The sequence below is a fragment of the Triticum dicoccoides genome, chromosome 1B, assembly GCF_002162155.2.
Source record: "Triticum dicoccoides isolate Atlit2015 ecotype Zavitan chromosome 1B, WEW_v2.0, whole genome shotgun sequence".
In the NCBI taxonomy this organism is placed as follows: Eukaryota; Viridiplantae; Streptophyta; class Magnoliopsida; order Poales; family Poaceae; genus Triticum; species Triticum dicoccoides.
In genome coordinates, this window is record NC_041381.1 from 311,427,114 (window position 1) to 311,438,573 (window position 11,460).

An 11,460-nucleotide genomic window follows, 5' to 3' on the forward strand; every position below is an offset into this window, starting at 1 on the left:
TTCCCTTGCGTTGCTCGTCGTCAAAGTCGGAGCTGTCGGTTGCTTGGGCGTATGGCCACCTGCTGGCATGTGCCGTCGTGGCTTTCTTTCCATGTCGATGGCCAGGTTGCCCGGTGGTGCCCATGTCATATGGGTTGTGTTGTATCGGTTTTAGCCCGGTTTTCCACAATTAACCGGGCAACTCTCTTCTTCTTAATCAATGAAAATGGCAAGTCTTTTGCCTCGTTTCAAAAAAAAAATAAAATAACAGTCACCAAAAGTTGCAGGAGAAACAGACAGCTTGGAAGATTCCGTAACATGAAAATCTTTTGCTCATATTCCATTACATTTTGTTCAATTGGAAAACGAATTTTAAGCCAATCCATCACTCTGAACTTCATAATTGGCAGAAGCAAAATGATCTTTCACCAGTGCAAGAGCTCTCGCCCTATGAGATATTTTATTCTTTTCTGACTTGGGCATCTCAGCATACCTGTATTACATACCCACCTGTCAGTACATAGTCGCAAGGGATGCGTGAAAGCAATGGAAATCATCATCAAACTCACGTTTGTTCAAATCCATCTGGTTGGAATACAGGGTCCCATCCAAAATCAGCAGGGCCTCTGGCAGGTACAATTTTCCCCTGCACATGGAGAAGGAAACCTCAAACACGTTCGCTCTCATTTTTCTTACTAACAACATGGCGTCCGATTTTACTGTCCTTGCTGAAATAACGCACCAGAACAGATCAAAGTGCTATGATGGGCTTCTTTAACCAAGGTACACATGAAGAAAAATAATCTAACAAGATAACGGTGCTGTGTTGAATGTAAAAACTACTTTACTCACTCATAAACAAAATACATCAGAAAATATAAGTTCCAAGGTATACAGCAGTTCTGGATGTAGGCATACTGACATATATGCTCACTCTCATTGTAAAGTGTTATAATTCTTACGGGTATGGCATATACAGTCATACTTCAGACGAAAATTCCAAGAAGTGACATCTTACTGCTGTTTTTCCAACAAATGTGATCGGTTCCTCCTCTGGTCCAAGAGCAAGTGAAAAGATGCACATAGCAAAAGCTGATTTGTCTTCATAAGCTATTAACAAATTGTTCAAACCTATAATAGCAGAAATAATATGCATGAGTTCAGCAAGTCAAACATTAGAAAGAATGAAACAAGAATTGAGTAGCCATATTACCTTCATGCCCAATCTTCTCTAGAAACCATTTTCTGTACATTCATGTGTGTAAAACATCCAGATAGGGAACAAAGAGATTAGTTAGACAGGATATCTGAAAGCATTTTCTCAATAAGGTATAGTGGTGAAGGATGTTTATTATCTGTAACTTGGTAATAAGAAAATATGTTATAGTGACTTACATATAGGGCCCTGCAGCAGAAAGCAAATTATATCATACAGAGCACAATGAATTCATTTAGGAAGTGAAAAGAAAGAAAAATGCAAATCAGTTACCTGGCAAACCTTTGAGCGCATTGAAACATAGACAAGTGTCCTCAACAAGTACAGGGCCATTCACCTACTCAAAGAGGAATGCAGATTCATTAACAAGAGTTCAAACAATTTAAATTAAAATTCTCTGCATAATTATTCTAGTATTAGAAAAAGATAGGGGTACCTGAGATGCAGCCATTCGGGCCTTCTCTTTAGATATGTCCTCTGGCTCACCTTGCAACTCAGGCACTGTGAAATTTAACATAGAATAATACCCATTAATAAAAAAACAACAAGAAGTTGTTCGGTGTTACTTTTTTTTACGACCTCGTACTTCTCATTTCCCAAAACTGAAATCACATACTTGGAACTTGTATGATTTCCATCAGAACCATATTTTGAAATTGGATATATCAGTATTGCCTATTTAAAATGAGCACGCTTAATCCATATCCAGCTGAATTATTATATGTAGGGCATCAGAATCCTAATTCAAGTGTAGGGGGTCCAGATTCCAATTCCATCAAAGGGTTCGTCACTGTTAGGAATCATAACATCTACCCTTAACTAGAATCCCAGAATGCAAATGGGATATCTTCACAATTACTCCCTCCGTAAACTAATACAAGAGCGTTTAGATTACTACTTTAGTGATCTAAACGCCCTTATATTAGTTTACAGAGTGAGTATTAAAAGTCTGGACTTCCTACCTCTCAACCAGTACAAATACCAGAATACAAAAGATAAATAATTACAGGCTATATGAATCACATAAATCACAAGTCCACTGGGAACTCCTATTGCATTCCCACCTGTTCCATCCAAACATACCCCCAAACTGTTGCATAATTTTGGCATAGAAAGTCAGCGTGCTATTCCCCTAAACATTATCGATGCACATCGACACCATTTAAAGAAGGAAAAATAAGCGGAACAAGAAGGGCACATGTCATCATGTGTCCTAAATTTGGGTATAAGACACCCAAAGCTAAAACAGTAGGAAGCAGTAGGAGACGGATGGTTCGATTAAGCCAAAACAGTAGGAGACAGTAACCGAAGCTGCGAAGCAACTATTCCTAATCCATAATTTTCAGCTACAACCAATCCACCGTTATATGTTTGTTGTGAGCTAACTACAAAGCAATTTTTTATGATCCAAATAACAAAGACAAATAGGGGTATCCACTTATCCTAGGGTTCCGGCACCATAAGAAGCCACGGCCACGCAAGCTCGCCACTCCCATCAACCAGCAAGTCCTAGGCATCCTTAGTCTAGCACTAAACCTTTCACTGCTATGCTGCTACCTTGTATGTACGTGAATGGAGGGGAGGTAGAGCTGGTGAAAGAAAGAGGAGGAGCCAGCTTCAGCTTACGGTCGAGTTTGAGGGACTGGAAGGGGACGGAGGAGCCGAGAATCGCGCGGACTTCCTCCAGCTTCTTGGCGTTGCCCGTCACGAAGGTCACTGCCTTCGGCAGCACTCGCGCCGCCGCCGCCGCCGCCGCGCCCGACATGATGCGGTGTTGGGTGGTGCTCTGCTTCCGGCGTGAAACGGGAGAAAGGCTGCGCCCTGCGGATCCGAGGGTCCACGGCGACGGTGGCTGTGACTGGTTTTAGGGCCCCGATTAGACTTCTATTCCCTTTTCTTCGTTTTAACGGTTTTACCATGGCCAATGCTCCACCGTGAAGTTCTTTTTTTAACAACGTCGGTGCTCATATACACGCGCATACCCGCACACTCTACCTCTATGAGCACCTCTAAAAGACTGAGCCCACATATAATGTTGAAATTCACGAAGTCACCGTAGGCACCTCGTCATCTGTACATAGAGATAAAGATAGGGATCACTATAAATCAAAATATATGGAAAAAGTGCACTTTTTGACTTACTACTACTACTATTTCTTAGACTTTTTCAAGGAAACTTCATTTTTTCGATTTTGACTGAATTGGTTGGAGCGTAGATGAGCCAGCAGAGTCCAGGAAGGGAATGTCTCCTTCCACTGAATGCGCATCGCCGGAAATCCTGAAATAAATCTAGAAATAAATGCGAGCACCAGGATTTAAACCCTGATGGGTTGGGATACTACAGTCCCTCTAACCATCCAATCACAGGTTGGTTCGCTGCTCCACCGTGAAGTGATGCCCCAGCTATTCACCTAGGTTTGGCCCAGCATGCTGCTTGCAGATTAAAGCGGCATCCTGCAGAAGAACCATCTTTATTATTTTAATATGCACACATGTCACACCATCACAGATCCATCACAATAATGGAGAAAAGTTTTTCATTATTAGTTTATCCTATGCACACTTCATACCTCACCACCCATGCCATCTCATTAAAGTTTCACTCAGCATGCATGAAAAAATCTATTAGTTTGCCACTTATATTCAATAATTTTTTCAACTACACAATAATCAAATACAATATATACTATTTATTTTTAGTTTTGGTACATATATTATAAATTCAACTATTCATGTTTCATGCAATTGTTCAATAAACATTGCAATCGATTACGCAGTAACGTGTGGGGTATCCTTTTAGTTTAAGAAATAGGTATGGCTAGCTTTTTAGGACGCGTCTAGATATGCCCTAATTAATGCACATCGAAATAACTCTTTTTTTGAACCAAATGCATCCGATTGCATTATTACGTAGACTCGCTCGTCGGTAAAGCTTCTACATCAGGGATTATATTATTTGCCTTTAAAACTTCATACAAAATCATGTAACATCTCATACCTGCCGATACATTGCTCTATTACAGTTCCTACTTGCAAGGTTGAAACTGGACTGATTGAAGTTTTGGTTCATGAACATTTTAGTTTCATTGGTGTCATGCAGACAACTGATTGTTCTTGTTCCTTTTGCTCTACACCTTGTTTTAGTAACATGGAGCCAGTTTCGAAGCAGATAGCGGTGATTTCTCTTATGCAACCAGCTGGGCACCATGAGTAGAAGCCAATATTTCAGCATGAAGTGGATTTATTAGATTCTCAAGCCTTCCTGCTCCACACGCCTGGGCAACTCCCTTGTGATGCCGGATAACAATACCCTAGCCACTGCTATTTGTTTGAGCATGAAATGCTCCATCAATGTTCACTAAACGTTCTGTTCTGAGGCGGTTGCCACCGTTCTTGACATGTTTTCTTGGGCTCATTTTCCTTCAAAAAAGCTTGGTAGTATCCATTAATCTGTTTAATAACATTGTAATAATATATCATCATTACTTCATACTTCAGCGTCCTCTTTAATATTCTTCCTTTCATTCCACCATTGCCACAAAAGTGTTATCACCTTGATATTTTCTTCTTCTTCTAGCTTGCGAACTTCATTTATAAATTTTACAGCAAGTTGTTTTCTTACTAGATTCCTTCTTATGTTCGCCATTCATGGCACTTTTCATATTTCGGCCACTCTTTTATATTCGAGAAAGTGGTGGCCACCATATTCAAATGTTCACTTACAGATCAGGAAATCCTTCTATGCTTCAACTCCTCTATTTTTTAAAAATATTGCCTAAAGCCAAGTAATTGTGGCCTAATCTCCACATGAAGTGATTCAAATGATTTGAAGGAAATATGCCCTAGAGGCAATAATAAAGTTGTTATTTATATTTTCTTATATCATGATAAATGTTTATTATTCATGCTAGAATTGTATTAACTGAAAACTTAGTACATGTGTGAATACATAGACAAAACAAAGTGTCCCCAGTATGTCTCTACTTGACTAGCTCGTTAATCAAATATGGTTATGTTTCCTGACCATAGACATGTGTTGTCATTTGATGAACGGGATCACATCATTAGGAGAATGATGTGATGGACAAGACCCATCCGTTAGCTTAGCATTATGATCGTTACAAGTCTCATTGCTACTGCTTTCTTCATGACTTATACATGTTCCTCAGACTATGAGATTATGCAACTCCTGAATACCGGAGGAACACCTTGTGTGCTATCAAACATCACAACGTAACTGGGTGATTATAAAGATGCTCTACAGGTGTCTCCGAAGGTGTTTGTTGGGCTGGCATAGATCAAGATTAGGATTTATCACTCCGTGTATCGAAGAGGTATCTCTGGGCCCTCTCGGTAATGCTCATCACTATAAGCCTTGCAAGCAATGTGACTAATGAGTTAGTTGCAGGATGAAGCATTACGGAATGAGTAAAGAGACTTGCCTATAATGAGATTGAACTAGGTATGATGATACCGATGATCGAATCTCGGGCAAGTAACATACCGATGACAAAGGGAACAACGTATGTTGTTATGCGGTTTGACCGATAAATATCTTCATAGAATATGTAGGAGCCAATATGAGCATCCAGGTTCCACTATTGGTTAATGATCGGAGATGTGTCTCGATCATGTCTACATAGTTCTCGAACCTGTAGGGTCCGCACGCTTAACGTTCGATGATGATTTGTATTATGAGTTATGTGTTTTTGATGACCGAAGTTTGTTCGGAGTCCCGGATGAGATCACAGACATGACGAGGAGTCTTGAAATGGTCGAGACATGTTCGGACACCGGAAAGGTTTTGGAAAGGTTCGAGCATTTTTCGGAGTACCTTAATGGGCTTTAGTGGAAAAGGAGACGAGGGCTGCAGGGTGCCCCCCCCATGGTTTGTCCAAATTGGACTAGGAGGGGGCGGTGCCCCCCCCCCCCTCTTTCCTTCTCCCTCTCCACCTCTTCCCTCTCTCCCCCTCTTGGAAACGAAGGGGACTCCAACTAGGATTGGGAATCCTAGTTGGACTCCCCCTATAGGCGCGCCCCTCCTTGGCCGGTCTCCTCCTCCCTCCTCCTTTATATACGGGGCAGGGGGCACCCCAAAGAACAACAATTGTTCTCTTAGCCGTGTGCGGTGCCTCCCCCCTCCACAGTTTAACACCTCGATCATATCGTTGTAGTGCTTAGGCGAAGCCCTGTGCCGATAACATCATCAACACCGTCGCCACGCCGTCGTGCTGACGGAACTCTCCTTCGTCCTCAACTGGGTCAAGAGCTCGAGGGACATCATCGTGCTGAACGTGTGCTGAACATGGAGGTACCGTGCGTTCGGTACTTGGATCGGTTGGATCATGAAGACGTTCGACTACATCAATCGCATTACTAAACGCTTCCGCTTTCGGTCTACGAGGGTACGTGGACACACTCTCCCGTATTGTTGCTATGCATATCCTAGATAGATCTTGCGTGATCGTAGGAATTTTTTGAATTACTACGTTCTCAAACAGTGTTATCCGAGCCAGGTCTATGCGTAGATGTTTTATGCATGAGTAGAACACAAAGAGTTGTGGGCGATAATAGTCATACTGCTTACCACCAACGTCTTACTTTGATTCGGCGGTATTGTTGGATGAAGCGGTCCGGACCGACATTACATGACCGCATTCATGAGACTGGTTCTACCGACGTGCTTTGCACATAGGTGGCTGGTGGGTGTCAGTTTCTCCAACTTTAGTTGAATCGAGTTTGACTACGGCCAGTCCTTGTTGAAGGTTAAAACAACACACTTGACAAAAAATCGTTGTGGTTTTGATGCGTAGGTAAGAATGGTTCCTACTAGAAACCCGTAGCAGCCACGTAAAACTTGCAACAACAAAGTAGAGGACGTCTAACTTGTTTTTGCGGGGCTTGTTGTGATGTGATATGGTCAAGACATGATGAGATAAAAATTGTTGTATGAGATGATCATGTTTTGTAACAAAGTTATCGGCAACTGGCAGGAGCCATGTGGTTGTCTCTTTATTGTATGAAATGCAATCGCCATGTAATTGCTTTACTTTATCACTAAGCGGTAGCGATAGTCGTAGTAGCAATAGTTGGCGAGACGACAAAGATGCTACAATGGAGATCAAGGTGTCAAGATAGTGACGATGGAGATCATGACGATGCTTCAGTGATGGAGATCATGAGCACAAGATGATGATGGCCATATCATGTCACATATTTTGATTGCATGTGATGTTTATCTTTTATGCATCTTATTTTGCTTAGTACGGCGGTAGCAATATAAGATGATCCCTTACTAAATTTCAAGGTATAAGTGTTCTCCTTGAGTATGCACCGTTGCTATAGTTCGTCGTGTCGAGACACCACGTGATGATCGGGTGTGATAAGCTCTACGTTCACATACAACGGGTGCAAGCCAGTTTTGCACGCGCAGAATACTCGGGTTAAACTTGACGAGCCTAGCATATGCAGATATGGCCTCGGAACACTGGATACCGAAAGGTCGAGCGTGAATCATTAGTAGATATGATCAACATAGATATGTTCACCTTTGAAAACTACTCCATCTCACATGATGATCGAACACGGTTTAGTTGATATGGATCACGTGATCATTTAGATGACTAGAGGGATGTCTATCTAAGTGGGAGTTCTTAAGTAATATGATTAATTGAACTTTAATTTATCATGAACTTAGTCCTGATAGTATTTGTAAATTATGTTGTAGATCAATAGCTCGCGTTGAAGCTTCCCTATGTTTTTATATGTTCCTAGAGAAAACTAAGTTGAAAGATGATAGTAGCAATGATGCGGACTGGGTCCATGATCTGAGGTTTATCCTCATTGCTGCACAGAAGAATTATGTCCTTTACGCACCACTAGGTGACAGACCTATTGCAGGAGCAGATGCAGACATTATGAACATTTGGCTAGCTCTACTTGATAGTTTAGTGCACCATGCTTTACGGCTTAGAACCGAGACTTCAAAAACGTTTTGAAACGAGCATATGAGATGTTCCAAGAGCTGAAATTGGTATTTCAGACTCATGCCCGTGTCAAGAGGTATGAGACCTCTAACAAGTACTTCGTGTAAAAGGATGGAGGAGAATAGCTCAGCTAGTGAGCATGTGCTCAGAATGTCTGGGTACTACAATAGCTTGAATCAAGTGGGAGTTAATCTTCTAGATAAAATAGCGATTGACAGAGTTCTTTAGTCACCATCACCAAGTTACTAGAACTTGGTGATGAACTATAATATGCAAGGGATGACAAAAGCGATTCCCGATCTCTTCGTGATGCTGAAATCAACAAAGGTAGAAATCAAGAAAAGCATCAAGTGTTGATGATTAAACAAGATCACTAGTTTCAAGAAAAGGGCAAAGGGAAAGAAAGGGAACTTCAAAAAGAATGGCAAGCAAGTTGCCACTCCCATGAAGAAGCCCAAAGCTGGACCTAAGCTTGAAACAAAGTGCTTCTACTGCAAAGGAAATGGTCACTGAAAGTGGAGTTACCCCAAATATTTGGTGGATAAGAAGGATGGCAAAGTGAACAAAGGTATATTTGATATACAGGTTATTGATGTGTACCTTACTAGTGTTCGTAGTAGCCCCTGGGTATTTGATACTTGTGCGATTGCTAAGATTAGTAACTCGAAACAAGAGTTACAGAATAAACAGAGACTAGTTGAGGGTGAAGTGATGATATGTGTTGGAAGTGGTTCCAAGATTGATATGATCATCATCGCACACTACTTATACTTTCGGGATTAGTGTTGAACCTAAATAAATGTTTTTTGGTGTTTGCGTTAAGCATGAATATGATTAGATCATGTTTATTGCAATACGGTTATTCATTTAAGACAGAAAATAATTGTTATTCTGTTTACATGAATAAAACCTTCTATGGTCATACACCCAATGTTGATGGTTTATTGAATCTCGATCGTAGCGATGCACATATTCATAATATTGATGCCAAAAGATGCAAAGTTGATAATGATAGTGCAACATATTTGTGGCACTGCCGTTTGGGTCATATCAGTGTAAAGCGCATGAAGAAACTCCATGCAGATGGACTTTTGGAATCACTTGATTGTGAATCATTTGATACTTGCGAACCATGCCTTATGGGCAAGATGACTAAAACTCCGTCCTCCGGAACAATGGAACAAGCTAATGACTTATTGGAAATAATACATACCGATGTATGCGGTCCGATGAGTATTGAGGCTCGTGGCGGGTATCGTTATTTTGGGTATATCTACTTAATGAAACACAAGTCTGAAACATTTGAAAAGTTCAAAGAATTTCAGAGTGAAGTGGAGAATCATCGTAACAAGAAAATAAATTTTCTACAATCTGATCGTGGAGGAGAATATTTGAGTTACGAGTTTGGCCTTCATTTAAAACAATGTGGAATAGTTTCACAGCTCACGCCACGTGGAACACCACAGCATAATGGTGTGTCCGAGCGTCGTAACCGCACTTTATTGGATATGATGCGATCTATGATGTCTCTTACCGATTTACCACTATCGTTTTGGGATTACGCATTAGGGACAGTTGCATTCACGTTAAACAGGGCACCATCAAAATCTGTTGAGATGACGCCATATAAACTGTGGTTTGGCAAGAAACCAAAGTTGTCGTTTCTTAAAGTTTGGGGCTACAATGCTTATGTGAAAAATCTTCAACCTGATAAGCTCAAACCCAAATCGGAGAAGTGCGTCTTCATAGGATACCCAAAGGAAATTGTTGGGTACACCTTCTATCACAGATCCGAAGGCAAGATATTCCTTGCTAAGAATGGATCCTTTCTAGAGAAGGAGTTTCTCTCAAAACAAGTGAGCGGGAGGAAAGTAGAACTTGATGAGGTAGTTGTACCTTCTCCCGAATTGCAAATTAGTTCATCACAGAAATCAGTTCTGGTGATTCCTACACCAACTAGTGAAGAAGCTAATGATGATGATCATGAAACTTTAGATGAAGTTAGTACCAAACCTCGTAGGTCAACCAAAGTACGGCCCGCACCAGAGTGGTAAGGTAATCCTATTCTGGAAGTCATGTTGCTAGACCATGATGAACCTACGAACTATGAGGAAGCGATGATGAGCCCAGATTCTGCCAAATGGCTTGAGGCCATGAAATCTGAAATGGGATCCATGTATGAGAACAAAGTGTGGACTTTGGTGGATTTGCCCGATGATCAGCAAGCCATAGAAAATAAATGGATCTTCAAGAAGAAGACTGACGATGACGGTAATGTTATTGTCTACAAAGCTCGACTTGTTGCAAAAGGATTTCAACAAGTTCAAGGAGTTGACTACAATGAGACTTTCTCACCCGTAGCGATGCTTCAGTCTGTCCAAATCATGTTAGCAATTGCCACATTTTTTAATTATGAAATTTGGCAGATGGACCAAAACTGCATTCCTGAATGGATTTCTGGAAGAAAAGTTGTATATGATGCAACAGGAAGGTTTTATCGATCCAAAGGGTGCTAACAAGGTGTGCAAGCTCCAGCGATCCATCAATGGACTGGTGCAAGCATCTCGGAGTTGGGATATATGCTTTGATGAGTTGATCAAAGCATATAGTTTTATACAGACTTACGGTAAAGCCTGTATTTACAAGAAAGTGAGTGGGGCACTACAGCCTTTCTGATAAGTATATGTGAATGACATATTATTGATCAGAAATGATGTATAATTTTCTGGAAAGCATAAAGGAGAGTTTGAAAGGAGATTTTCAAAGAAAGACCTCGGTGAAGCTGCTTACATATTGGGCATCAAGATCTATAGAGATGGATCAAGACGCCTGATAAGATTTTTCAATGAGTACATACCTTGACAAGATTTTGAAAGAGTTCAAAATGGATCAGTCGAAGAAGGAGTTCTTGCCTGTATTATAAGGTGTAAAGTTTGAGTAAGACTCAAAGCCCGACCACGGTAGAAGATAGAAAGAGAATGAAAGTCATTCCCTATGCCTCAGTCATAGGTTCTATAAAGTATGTCATGCTATGTACCAGACCAGTTGTGTGACTTGCTATGAGTTTGGCAAGGGGGTATGATAGTGATCTAGGAGTGGATCACTCTATAGTGGTCAAAGTTATCCTTAGTTACCTAAGAGGACTAAGGAAGTATTTCTCAGTTATGGAGGTGATGAAGAGTTCGTCGTAAAGAGTTACGTCAATGTAAGCTTTACACCAATCCAGATGACACTGAGTCTCAATCTGGATACGTATTGAAAATGGGAGCAATTAGCTAG

The 11,460-nt window shown here is 41.0% G+C and overlaps 1 protein-coding gene across 1 annotated transcript; it reads right to left on the reverse strand.

Annotated features, from left to right (window-relative positions):
* Positions 1-260: 260 nt before the first annotated feature.
* LOC119332362 (inosine triphosphate pyrophosphatase) lies at positions 261-3,066 on the reverse strand. The gene is made up of 8 exons (XM_037605550.1): positions 2,822-3,066; positions 1,632-1,696; positions 1,469-1,532; positions 1,375-1,384; positions 1,193-1,224; positions 998-1,110; positions 549-625; positions 261-472 (listed from the first exon to the last, which is right to left on the reverse strand). The coding sequence occupies exons 1-8, from the start codon at positions 2,958-2,960 to the stop codon at positions 352-354; spliced, it is 621 nt and encodes a 206-aa protein (XP_037461447.1). The 5' UTR covers positions 2,961-3,066; the 3' UTR covers positions 261-351.
* Between the last annotated feature and the right edge of the window lie 8,394 nt (positions 3,067-11,460).

Bases quoted from the DNA above. Each gene is read 5' to 3' on its own strand.
- LOC119332362 (XM_037605550.1), bottom strand. From the start codon at position 2,960: ATGTCGGGCGCGGCGGCGGCGGCGGCGGCGCGAGTGCTGCCGAAGGCA. The intron at 1,533-1,631 runs GTACCCCTATCT...CTCTTTGAGTAG, and splicing joins CCCGAATGGCTGCATCTCAG to GTGAATGGCCCTGTACTTGT. The intron at 1,111-1,192 runs GTAATATGGCTA...CTGCTATTATAG, and splicing joins AGAGAAGATTGGGCATGAAG to GTTTGAACAATTTGTTAATA.